This window comes from Hemiscyllium ocellatum, chromosome 5, assembly GCF_020745735.1.
Source record: "Hemiscyllium ocellatum isolate sHemOce1 chromosome 5, sHemOce1.pat.X.cur, whole genome shotgun sequence".
NCBI lineage: Eukaryota > Metazoa > Chordata > Chondrichthyes > Orectolobiformes > Hemiscylliidae > Hemiscyllium > Hemiscyllium ocellatum.
The window spans coordinates 80,951,339-80,964,784 of record NC_083405.1 but is presented as its reverse complement, the minus strand read 5'-3'; the positions used below and the strand labels follow the sequence as shown (position 1 = coordinate 80,964,784).

Below are 13,446 nucleotides of genomic sequence, written 5' to 3'. Positions count from 1 at the left end.
TGATTTTTCTATTGAGGGTAAAATACCATTGCATCATATTTTCTGTGCTTACTTTGCACCTTTTGAATAAATGTTCAAGTTCCTTCAATATACACGATAGTAGCCATGACATCTACATATTGCAGAAATGGCATTTGCAAACAAACCAATTAGCACTGATTCATTATTACAAGCAGAAAATTCTAGATTCAAAACCTGATCCACAGTGAGGTCGCAGATCTCAGTCAGCTGGGCTGTCACCAAGTTAGAGAGAACATAAGAAAAACTACTCAGGTGTTATCCCATGGCAACTGCTTACTAACCCTACAGGAAGTCACGATGTGTGGGTGCATGGTGAAGGTAAAATCACGACATGGCCATGACTACCATTTTAAAATTTTTAAAACATTGACTACTCCTGGAAAATTATTGATGAGAAATAGCAGGAACAGAAAAATACTTGGAATGAAAATCATCTTCATTTAATGAATTAGATAAAAATAATTTTAAAATTTGGTTTGAAAACTCAAGACATTTAACACCATCCCATAAAAAATAGTGCACTTGATTGATACCTCATCTAACACCTTCACAGCATGCACTCTCTCCACTTATTGATGCACTGTCGCAGCAGTCTGTACCATTTGTAACATACACTGCAGTAACTCTCCAAAATTCCTTTTTTTGGAACTCTCTTCCTAAAATGGTGGTGGAAGCAAAGTCCTTTCATTTTTATAAGGCAACAGTAAACAGATTCTTGTTAAGCAAGGGGTGAAAATTTACCAGTGGCGAGTTGGATTATGGATTTGATGTTATAATAAGACCAGCTATGATCTTATTAAGTTCATCCAAAGGAGGGTCAACTAAAATTGGTATCAGTTAGCAGTAAACCATCTGGCTGTAATATATGCCATACAAAAGAATAATCAAAGCAAAATTAAATGGTCAAAATATGAAACAGCCTAAGCTTTTTTTAAGTCATAGGATTCGGGTGTCCTTGGCCAGCATTTATTACCCATCCCAATTGCCCAGAGGGCAGTTCAGTTCTGAGGTTAAATCAATTTCTAACTAGAAGAGTCAAACTGAATACTTGGGAAAGTATTGCATAAGAGTTTCAGAATTTCTGCCAGTTTAGGCTGGTGTCTTCCTGGTCTGTGGCATGAATATGAAAGTCAAAGATTAGATTAGATTAGATTAGATTACTTACAGTGTGGAAACAGGCCCTTCGGCCCAACAAGTCCACACCGACCCGCCGAAGCGCAGCCCACCCATACCCCTATATTTACCCCTTACCTAACACTACGGGCAATTTAGCATGGCCAATTCACCTGACCCACACATCTTTGGACTGTGGGAGGAAACCGGAGCACCCGGAGGAAACCCACGCAGACTCGGGGAGAACATGCAAACTCCACACAGTCAGTCACCTGAGTCAGGAATTGAACCCGGGTCTCAGGCGCTGTGAGGCAGCAGTGCTAACCACTGTGCCACCGTGCCGCCCACAAAGTTTCATGAAAGGTCAGATAAGGAAATGTGATAAAATGGTAAGGTGCCTCTGGATTGGGAATAATTGCTAATTTTATTCTTATCAACATTGCCATATGAACAAATTTTTAGTGCTTAAATTACATAGACAGTACCACTCGGCAGAGGCAAGATGGAGATCTTTGCTGAGTGAATTGAAAGATGTGGAAAATATAGAATTTTTCAAATAAACATTTACTAAGTGAGCTGCTCATTTGGAAAGCTAGCACAGACATGATGATCCAAGTGTCCTTGTCACGACTATAACTATTCTGTGACTCTGTGATGGTGGGCTCTGGGAAGCTCTAATTAGGTTAACATTTATGACCAATCATTAGTTATCCTGATGATATGGTGGTGGGCGTTCTTCTGTCATTACAATCCTTAAGGCAAAAAAGTTCTGACAATATTGTTAGGAAGAGCTTCCCAATATTTTGATCCAATAACTGAGGAATGGTAATATATGTCCAAGTCACAATGATATGTAATTTGAAGAGAAACTTGGAAGTAATGATATTCTCAAACCTATTGCCCTTTTCCTTTCAGGTGATGGAGGTTATACGTTTGGAAACTGTAATGCCAAGTTGTGCATCCCAGTATGCTGGCATTGCATGTCTAAGCACTATTTGAGGTACCAATTAACCACACACACACACACACACATTGACACATAAAAATAGATGAGATACAAGTTTACCTGATTCCATAAGTGAGCAAAATGAGAGAAACTGTCAAGAATCTCAACTCCATCAGTCTTCAATGAAGAAACAATGGAACTGAGCTGGATCACAACCTTAGTGATGTCCTTGTGTTCACTGATTTGTTTATCAAGGGATTTCAGCATGACCTGCTTACCAAGGATATTATCATCACCCAGTTCTCGAGCAGCATTGTACTCAATCTACATATTGCCATATAGAAACAAATAACAAGTTAAGACATAGAAGTTTAACACAAATGTTACATAATTAAGCATTTCGTTTCAAAGAGAAAGCAATGCTTTTAAAAACTGTAGTGAAATGCCAAACTACAGTGGAATTTATTGGATACCTGTTGTTGTTTCAGATGAATGTAGGCAAAGGACCAAAGAGGAATATCTTTCGACATGGACAGAATTGTGGTCACTGCTTTATTTAGAACAGACTGCAGAAGAAAATATGAATTGAGAACAGAATAAAGATTTGTAATTTATTGTAGATAATATAGTACAAGGTTAGTTAACAATATCTTTAATTTGATATATTTGATGTACATTACTAACCTGTGGAACACCATGATCTAATTCACAGGATTCAATATTTGTTTGTGCCAATTTTGTGGAAGTGAGACCTGCTATTCACAACCTGCCGATACCAGCTGGAAATAACTTGGGCACCAAGTAAAATTTGTGCATTCACCTTATGTCCCTGACTGCTGCTTTGGCCACAAGTGATTCCTGGTTTGCATCACATTATGACTCACCATAACAGGTAAGCAGTATTGTGAAGAACCCCAGTCCTCTAGACAGCTCTCTCTTTTTAAACCCACAGTCCATATCAAAGGAAAGTTTCAAGAAGCCACAGTTAGCTGATGGATAACCATATTGTACACTGAGGGAAAAGGAGGAAGGCACAACAGACGAAACAAAGGTCTCTCTGCTTGGTGTTTGGACAGAGTAGTCAGAGGGATAGAGATCAAGAAGAGGGTTTTTTTTGGCTGGCAAACAGGATGCCATCAAGTTTTAGCCTTCACATGGTGGCACGTGGCAAGGATGGTCAAAAGCCAGACTTTCTCCTCAGGATTAGAGAGTAGTAGTGCCCGGAAAGGTTTTAAGCCTTACTCGGTTGATCAAGGTGTGTGAATATGTCTGCACAGCAGATTTCATAACTAGGAAACCAACGCTCCCTCCCAATACTAGGAGAAAGTGAGGACTGCAGAGGCTGGAGATCAGAGCTGAAAAATGTGTTGCTGGAAAAGCGCAGCAGGTCAGGCAGCATCCAAGGAGCAGGAGAATCGACGTTTTGGGCATAGTCTTTCCTGAAGAAGGGCTTATGCCCGAAACGTCGATTCTCCTGCTCCTTGGAGGCTGCCTGACCTGCTGTGCTTTTCCAGCAACACATTTTTCAGCTCCCTCCCAATACTCCCAATCCAGCTCACCACCTCTTCATCACTCATTTAGCAGATCACACTGACATAAAAACAGAGAATGCTTCATGTCCAATGAATCTCAGAATACTCAAAACTGAGTTTTGCTGAGTTTGTCCGGCCTGGATCTACATGGTTTCATTTTATTTGAGAACTTCCTGAAACTTAGAGCTGTCCCTGTACATCCTCATACTATACCTCACCAATCATTTAACTCACTCTTACACCTGAACAGGCCCTCTACAAACCTACAACTCTTCATATATAGAAAACGAATTACTGAACCACAGTGGAACACAGTCACTAACATTCTGAGAACCAGTTTGCATGTGCCACCTCCGTGCTCTAGAAGAAGGGGCTCATCAGATTATTGATGCGAATGCAACTAAATTGGTGACACCTGGTGCTGCTGAGACTACCTAGTATGATGGCAAGGTGCTGCCTTGTGAATTCTCACCCTTGAGATGCCATGAAATCCAAAGTGCAGGACGACTAATTCTGGCTTTCTTCTCTACCCTCTTGTCCTACCCTTTCCTCAAGTGTTTGAGATACCATGAGATAGTCGACAACGATTGACTGGTCAGCCATTGCAGTCCCAGGAGGAAGGGCATGAGAACAAGAGTCTCGGGGGAAACAACATCCCTTGGTGCTATAGTTACAGTCTCTGGATCAGATGCAAACACCGCACCTACCTTAGAATCTAATAGTGAGTCTGGATTTGTATATGAAGTGTCACCAAGCATGAAGTGGCTGCAGCCAGGACTGCTTGGTTGGTTGGCTTGTGTACAAATTTCTCAGGACTTTACATATAGGAAAAGATTAGGTAGGCGGTAACCAATTAATATTCAGCCCCATTATGTCTTTTGTTCCTTGGCTTGCTAGTCTTAAAAAGACATTGTATTTTACATTTATTAGAGCAAATGATAACAAGGTAATGGTATAGGATTTTCCTTCTGTTTTTGGTATCCAAAATCAGTCTTCAGAAGTACCAAATTGAGCACAACAAGAATCAGATACATATTCTCCTGTCTTTTCAAATAACTTGCCGGAAGTGATTTTTGAGAAGAGTTGTGGCTCAGGAACCTTCCAGCCCAACAAGCTAATTTACATACTTAACTTGTTAGAAGTTTTATAGAATCCCTACAGTGTAGGAGTTGGCCATTCAGTCATCTTGTACCACCTGACCCTCTGAAGAGCATTCTGCCCAGACCCACCCCATCTCTGTAACTCTGCATATCCCATGGCCAGTGCAGCCAGCCTGCATATCTTTGGACACTATGGGCGATTTAATTTGGTCAATCCACCTAACATGCACATCTTTGGGAAGAAACACACGCAGACATGGGGAGAATGTGCAAACTCCACACAGACAGTTACACAAGGGTGGAATTGAACCCAGATACTTGGCGCTATAAGGCCGCAATAATTACTATTGGCCCTGTTAGTGGATGAACATTTTTAAAATTTATATCAGAAAAACTTTGATTTAAAACACCTTTCATTTCTACAGGATGTCCCAGGCACTTTATAATCCCCCATGCAGTAACTGTTATAATGTTCAAACTGTTCTATATATTGTAAAGCTAATAGTTGAGGTTGAATCCTGATACCAATTCTCTTCGTAGTCTTTTAAAAATAAACCAATAAGTGATTTAAACAGCTCCTAGTGGGGCACTAACAAAAAAAAACTTTCAAAGGAAACTTATGAAAATCAAACTGAAATGTAATTTCCAGAGGAATCCTCCTTTCTATACTAAGTATAAGAGACATTTTGGTTAACAATGGTTGAACGGATAAATTATTAGTGAGTTTTAACAAAAAGAGGCATTGTCTTAACCAGTTGCTTATTGCAAGCTAGTAATTAAGTTACAAACAAAAATAAAAATTGCTGGAAAAGCTCAGTAGGTCTGCCAGCATTTGTGGATGAACACTGTTTTGAGGAAGGGTCACTGGATCCAAAATGTTAACTCTGATTTCTCTCCACAGATGCTGCCAGACCTGTTGAGCTTTTCCAGCAATTTCTGTTTTGCTTCTGATTTCCAGCACCTACAATTCTTTCTGTTTTTACTTAGCAGTTCAAGTTATATTGGTTAATTAGACATAATAACTAAGACTATCAAGAGACTTTGATGACATATCCATCACCAACAGAATCTCTAGACTCCTCTTTCCCCATTCAGGACAATATGGCATTATCAGCTCAGGTAGAGCTTAGCACAGTGTCCAACATTAGCCCTTTCTGAGCTATGACCTTATATAAAAGAAATGTGGCAGCAAAATTGCATACAGGAAATTCCCACAGACAGCTATGTAATAATGGGTAGATGATTTTGTGATGTTTGGAGGATACATTTGGCCAGGATTGTAGGAATAATGATCCTACACTTCGTTAAAATAATGTATAGGATCTTTTCCAACTACCTCAGACAGCACATGGGTCCTCAGTTAATATCTCAAATGGCAGTTAGCATCAGCAAAATGCAGCACTTAGTCAGTATTGTCTTGCTCAAGGTGTATGATGAAGACAAAATTATAATATAACCATGATAAATTTTAATATTTTAAAAATCAAGCTTTCTCAAACAATTGATGGTGAGGAAAAGCAGATTTTGTTTTAAGATATTCATAAGGAAAATCTTTAACATTTGAAAACTTAAGAGGTGTGACACCATCCAGGACAAATCCGGAAAAATGATTTACAGCTGACACTGTATTGATGTTATTCTGTCAACAATTTAAACAAAAATATTATTTCAAAATAAAATCATAGTGAAGTTTCATAAATTAATTTAACATTGATTTATTAAGATCACCAAGTTATTTCTAAAATTAAAAAATTACCCCAGAATTTAGAATCCCAAAGAGTGTAGCTGCTCTTCATTTGCAATTCAAAGTATTTTAAGAACAAGGAAAATAAACAATTTAGTCTAATTTGCAATAAATCTTTACATTTCGAGTCATGCTCATGAGGATCCAGGCTGAGATATTATATGCTAATTCAAAAAGGAGGTTGCCAATAACTGAAATGGAGGCTTCAAACTTAGGATCCAGAGGGCAAGGGGAGAATGGCTAATCTACTGCACTATTCAGTCCACCCATGCATCAATCATAATAAAATGTTAATCTAAAAACATTTTCCTATTATACAGGATAACACACAAGCTGGAGTGTTCCCTGAGACCATATAACATCTTGGAGTTCAGATAACTTGGTGAATTTCGACAGCCAAGTTAGAATAATTTATTAATATCATTTAAGTTTCATAATTTTGGCACAGAACATGCAATTTTTGGCTAAACTTATCAGATCATATATCTTTATATCCAGCTTGATTGCTTTAGTCTGCAGGTAGAGCTAGTGAGTAAAGTGATGGATTCCTGACTCTCAAAGAGAAAATTCTGGAAAGAAACTAGACATGTTGCTTTTAGCTATGTCGATATGTACATTAAAAGTTCTGTAAAGTTATTTTACGTCATGTAAATTGTTTGAATTTAGAATTGAATTGAATTAGCTTTATTGTCACATGCACTCGATAATGATGTGACAAATTAGCATTATCACCACTTACGGTGCCATCTTAGGTACAAAATACCTCATTACAGATACTTAAGTATTTGGTATAAAATAGAAAAAATAATAACAAAAATAATAGTTAGAATAAGCATCTCTGCATTACCCTGAAATAAATAAGATATTCAGCAATTCAATCCAAACACAATGTAATGCACATCAAAAAGTGCACTATTCTGATTGCTTTGAATTATACAAATGGTTTGTATATCTTTGTGCTATTTTTGCCTTTGTAACATGTGATAGCAATAAGAGACAGGTAATTATCTCCAGCATGTATATCATTTGATTGAAGTAAATATAGTGTTACACCATTGTTATGTCAGAAAGGTTTATATATCTATATATATATATTAGAATTTATCAGCAAATTTAATATTCTGCATTAAGTACCAACCTGAATTTCCTCCAAACTTGGTCGCATCACAATATTTGGAATTGCCAACACAATTTCAGACCTGAAGAATGGAGCTTTTGTTGCCTCCACACCTCCACCAGGAAATGATTTTGCTGCCTCATACTTAGAGCTGGTAACCTGTAAATGCCGCTTGATAGCGTCCAGGGATAACTTGGTACCTGCATTGATAAAGTGTCACTCAAGAAATCAAAAGATTGAAACAACATGGCAGCTGGTTTTACACAAATACAGATATTGCTGGAGAAACTCAGTGGTTCTGGCAACATCTGTGAAGAAGCATATAGAGTTAGCATTTCAAGCCTGGTGATTCTTCATTAGAACACTGGACACAAAGTGTTCACTTTGCATTCTACAGCTGCTGCCAGACCTGCAGTTTCTGTTTTCATTTCAGGTCTTCAACAACTGCAGTTTTTGTTTGATTTTGATTGCTGATTTTGCTCTGCTGTGCACCAGGTCTACAACAAAGAGAGTTTGCTGAATTGGCACAAGAGGCCCAACGCCCATTCCTACCAGACATAATCCTTCACACGTTTGTTGGATTGCTCACATCCATTTTATGCCTCAGTATCTAAATGTTGCTCAAATATTTTTAAATAATCACACAGAGCAACTTTATTGATTTGTACCTGGTTTGTTCTTATCCAGTGTATAATGGAAGTAAAGGAAACTCTTCAGATGAAGGACTGCTAGTGGAAGTCTCCAGTACTCGAAGCATCTTTCTCCATGTGCTGTTTTGCTGAACATTATTTCACGTGGGGTCACTGTTTAAAAATCAGGGCTCACACATTTAAAACAGCAATGATGCCAAATCAGCCCTTAACTGCTCAAGTAATGATTGTTTATGGGTCTATTCCCACCAGAGCTGAAATTATTTCATTTCCACTAGGAAAAGAGTCAACTGATTCAATGTTTAATCCTTGCAGGCAGGGTATTAGTGTGACAGCACAGCCATGGTTCATCAATCTGCACTAATCTTTGCATAATCAAGGGACAAGACCTGGGTAGGGGATGGTTGTTGAGAGCTAAAATTCGCCCTTGCTTTTGACATACCTGCCCACTCTCTCTGTGATGTCCACCCCAGGACGCCACCTAAACAACATTTAGTTCCGATCCACAAAAAAAGATGCTAAGTTCAAGGAGTAATAAGGAAGGCAAAGGGAATGTTGGCCTTTATAAGACCATAAGACATAGAAGTCATTCAGCCCATCAAAATTAGGCCATTCAGCCCATTGAGTCTGCTCCACCATTCAATCATGGCCGATAAGTTTCTCAATCCCATTCTTCCACTTTGTCCCATAACCCTTGATTCCCTTTTCAATCAAGAGTGTATCTGTCTCAGTCTTAAATATACTCAACAAGCTGGCTTCCACAACATTCTATGGCAATGAATTCCATAGATTCACCACTCTCTGGCTGAAGAAGTTTCTCCTTATCTCTGTTCTAAAAGGGCTTCCCTTTACTCTTATCTTGGGTCCTAGTCTCTCCTACCAATGGAAATATCTTCCCAACATCTACACTGTCCAGACTGTCCAGTATTCTGTAAGTTTCAATTAGATCCCCCCTCATCCTTCTAAACTTCATCGAGTACAGACCAAGAATCCTCAAACGTTCCTCATATGTTAAGCTATTTCAAAGGAAATAGGGTATAAAGGCATGTAGAAGGCACTAGTTAGCTCGGAGCTGGTGTACAGTGAACAATTTTGGGCCCCTTATCTAAGGATAGATATACAGGTATTGGAGGCAGTCCTGAGAAGGTTCACTAGACTAACCCTGGGTATGGAGGGTATGTCTTAAGAGGAGAGGTTGCATACTTTAGGCCTCTACTCATTGATGTTTAGAAGAATGAAAGGAAACCTTACTGAAACACAAGATTCTTAGGGAACTTGACAGAGTAGATGCAGAAAGATTGTCTTCCCTTTTGGGACAGACTAAGACAAGAGGTTGCACATTTACAGTTGAGATGAGGAGGTTTTTCTTGGCTCAGAGGGTTGTGAACCTGTGGAGTTCTTTAATGCAGAGGGCTGTTGAGGCTGGGTCATTAAGTATATTCAAGGTTGAGATAACAGATTTTTAATCCAAAACAAAATCAAGGGTCATATGGAAGAGGTAGGAAAGTGGTGTTGGGGATCACCAGATTTGTCATGATCTCATTGAATGATGGAACAGACTCGATGGGCTGATGAATGGCCTTCCTCTGCTCCTACGTCTTATGTCTCCAAGGTGATTGAAAAGAAGTAACATGGGTATCTTGCTAGCTTTGAATGGCAAGATCCCTGACAGAACAACAAGAATCTGACCAATTTATTTGCACCTTCATAAATTTCCCAATAATCCTAAAGTTAGTTTGCAATGAATACCATGTGCCTCAATCAGTGTGTCTCCTGGAAATAGTGCGCACAGAGAAGACTCTATTAAGTTAATTAAGTGGGCTAAATCTTACACAGGCTTTGAAACCCAAAGATGAGTGAAAAGCAAATGCCAAACTCATGCTTGTTCTCAGGAGGACTGACTCAGTGATTTTGCTACATTGGATATTGACAGTTCACCACCCTGTTAATATTGGCCATGGAGAATCTTCCAAAGGTGACCACTTAATTATGGTTACCTCTTTGAACATCACTCTCTGGGACACACTACCAGCAAGTGTGACCTCCTGAACCTCTATTGCCTCAACGGTTGGTTCAGTTCCACAAACAAAAATTTAGCCCTTGATATATGTGGAAAATGAAATAGCTTGTCTGAAGTGTAACAATCTTACTAACACAGTGACTGAAATACAAAATCAGTCTTACAACTGGTTATGCAAGATATAGAGACATGTCAAATAAAAATGAGCTTTACAACATGAAAATTTACACTGTGTATAGTTCACAGTGAATTGACAACACTTACATTTCACCAAAGCATCAGTGTTCTTTTGACAAATATGTCCCATCAGGTTATAGTAGCTGCAGGGTAAGCATTCTTGACAGCGAGTTTTTTGTTTTGCATCAGGATGCAAACACGCATATGTATCCTGCATACAAACCAATACATAAGTAGAATGGAGAACTTGAACTATGGTAACCAATCTGACCTGACTTTACTGTCCCATAGTTAAGGCAGTTGTCACACACCCCAAGTTACTTGTTGTCAGGATGGTTGCGACCCCCATTTTTGAACTTTGGCTTTACATGTACACATTGCACCCTCCTCCCATTGGTCCATCTGACAGTGTGGACATACCTGCTATGGTGTGGATGGAACAAACCCCCAATTAAAGTCAGGTCACCCACCCAACTTACAATGATTTCACCCCTCATAACACCATTCCTCATTTGTACAGTCCCTCATGCCAGATGGTCCTTTACATTTTTCTAACAATTTGGTCATCATGATCTAACAAAAGAAGTCTGCTTTCAATTCCATATCAAAAGTTTAGTAAATACAACATTCAAAAGTGATCACAATAACAGGTTAATGAAAACACAGAAAACACAATTTTTTTGACGGTTCGCTGCAGAAATTGTTGAAGCTAAAATTCTCGCCAGGTTGACTAAAGTCTCTCAGGATTAATTTATGGATAAGGTTGCTTCTGTGTTGTGTAAAGAAAAACAAGTCAATTTTTCACAACCTTTATCTCAATTCCCTATCTTCTACTCATTACCAATCTTCTATTCATGCTAATATACCATATCCAACACCATGGGGTCTTACTAAGAAGTCTAATGTGCAGTATCCAAGTGAATGCTTTTTGTAAATTTAAACATATTACAACCGCTTGCTTTGCTTTATCTGTCCTATTTGTTACCCCCTTAAACAACTGTAATTAATTTGCTAGTTGTGACTTCCCCTTCATGAAGCCACATTTACTCTGCTTGATTAGATTATGTCTTTCTAAATGCTCTCTTATTACATCCTTTATAATAGACTCTAACATCTGCCCAATGGCACATGTTAAGCTAATTGGTCTATATTAATCTGTACTTTTGCCTCCCTCCCTTTTGAATAATGATGTACATAGGTAATTTTCTGGTCCTCTAGACTTTTCCAGAATCTAAGCATTCTTGGAAGATTAAGGATATGGAAGATATAGAAAGTAGCAAAATAGATGGTGACACCTTGCAAAACATCCATATTACAGAGAAGGAAATGTTGGATGTCTTGAAACGCATAAAGGTCGATAAATCCCCAGGATCTGTATTAGTGGTGCTGAAAGAGCACAGCAGTTCAGGCAGCATCCAAGGAGCAGGACATGATCAAGTGTACCCGATAACTCTGTGGGAAGCTAGAGAAGTGATTTCTGGGCCTCTTGCTGAGATATCTGTATCATCAATAGGCACAGGTCAGGTGCCGGAAGACTTGAGGTTGGCTAACGTGGTGCCACTGTTTAATAAGGTAGTAAGGACAAGCCAGGGAACTATAGACCAGTGAGCCTGACCTCGGTGGTGGGCAAATTGTTGGAGGGAATCCTGAGGGACAGGATGTACATGTATTTGGAAAGGCTAGGACTGATTAGGGATAGTCAACATGACTTTGTGCGTGGGAAATCATGTCTCACAAACTTGATTGAGTTTTTTGAAGAAGTAACAAAGAGGATTGATCAGGGCAGAGCGATAGATGTGATCTATATGGACTTCAGTAAAGTATTTGACAAGATTCCCCACGGGAGACTGATTAGCAAGGTTAGATCTCATGGAATACATGGAGAACTAGCCATTTGGATATAGAACTGGCTGAAAGGTAGAAGACAGAGGGTGGAGGTGGAGGGTTGTTTTTCAGACTGGAGGCCTGTGATCAGTGGAGTGCCACAAGGATCGGTGCTAGATCCTCTACTTTTTGTCATTTACATAAATGATTTGGATGCAAGCATAAGAAGTATAGTTAGTAAGTTTGCAGATGACATCAAAATTGGAGGTGTAGTGGACAGTGAAGAAAGTGACTTCAGATTACAACAGGATCTTGATCATAAGGGCCAATGGGCTGAGAAGTGGCAGATGGAGTTTAATTCAGATTAATGCGAGGTGCTGCATTTTGGGAAAGCATATCTTAGCAGGACTTATATGTTTTATGATAAGGTTCTAGAGAGTGTTGCTGAACAAAGAGACCTTGGAGTGCAGGTTCATAGCTCTTTGAAAGTGGAGTTGCAGGTAGATAGGATATTGAAGAAGGAATTTGGTGTGCTTTCTTTTATTGGTCAGAGTATTGAGTACAGGAGTTGGGAGGTCATGTTGCAGTTGTACAGGACATTGGTTAGGCCACTGTTGGATTATTGAGTGCAATTCTGTTCTCCTTCCTATTGGAACGATGTTGTGAAACTTGAAAGGTTCGGAAAAGATTTACAAGGATGTTGCCAGGTTTGGAGGATTTGAGCTATGGGGAGAGGTTGAACAAGCTGGGGCTGTTTTCCCTGGAGCATCGGAGGCTGAAGGGTGACTTTATAGAGGTTTACAAAATTATGAGGGGCATGGATAGGTTAAATAGACAAATTATTTTCCCTGGGGTGGGGGAGTCCAGAACTAGAGGGCATAGGTTTAGGGTGAGAGGGGAAAGATGTGAAAGGGACCAAAGCAACCCTTTCACTCAGAGGGTGGTACATGTATGGAATGAGCTGCCGAAGAAGTGGAGGAGGCTGATACAATTGCAACATTTAAAAGGCATTTGGATGGGTATATGAATAGGAAGGGTTTGGAAGGATATGGGCCAGGTGCTGGCAGGTGGGACTAAATTATGTTGGGATATCTGGTCGGCATGGACAGGTTGGACTGAAGGGTCTGTTTCCATGCTGTACATCACTATGACTCTATATACTGTCAGTATATATTCACTATCTCTGTAGCCAATTCTTTAAA

General features: G+C 39.3%; 1 protein-coding gene across 1 annotated transcript in view; it reads right to left on the bottom strand.

Annotated features, from left to right (window-relative positions):
- Positions 1-13,446, bottom strand: part of dnah5l (dynein, axonemal, heavy chain 5 like) — a 340,633-nt gene that overhangs the window by 238,928 nt on the left and 88,259 nt on the right. Inside the window, exons 20-25 of the mRNA XM_060825520.1 lie at positions 12,875-12,890; positions 10,683-10,695; positions 10,508-10,563; positions 7,595-7,773; positions 2,554-2,646; positions 2,201-2,404 (exon numbers count right to left, since the gene is read on the bottom strand). Coding sequence (XP_060681503.1) covers positions 2,201-2,404; positions 2,554-2,646; positions 7,595-7,773; positions 10,508-10,563; positions 10,683-10,695; positions 12,875-12,890 — 561 coding nt within the window. The remainder of the gene's footprint in view (positions 1-2,200; positions 2,405-2,553; positions 2,647-7,594; positions 7,774-10,507; positions 10,564-10,682; positions 10,696-12,874; positions 12,891-13,446) is intronic.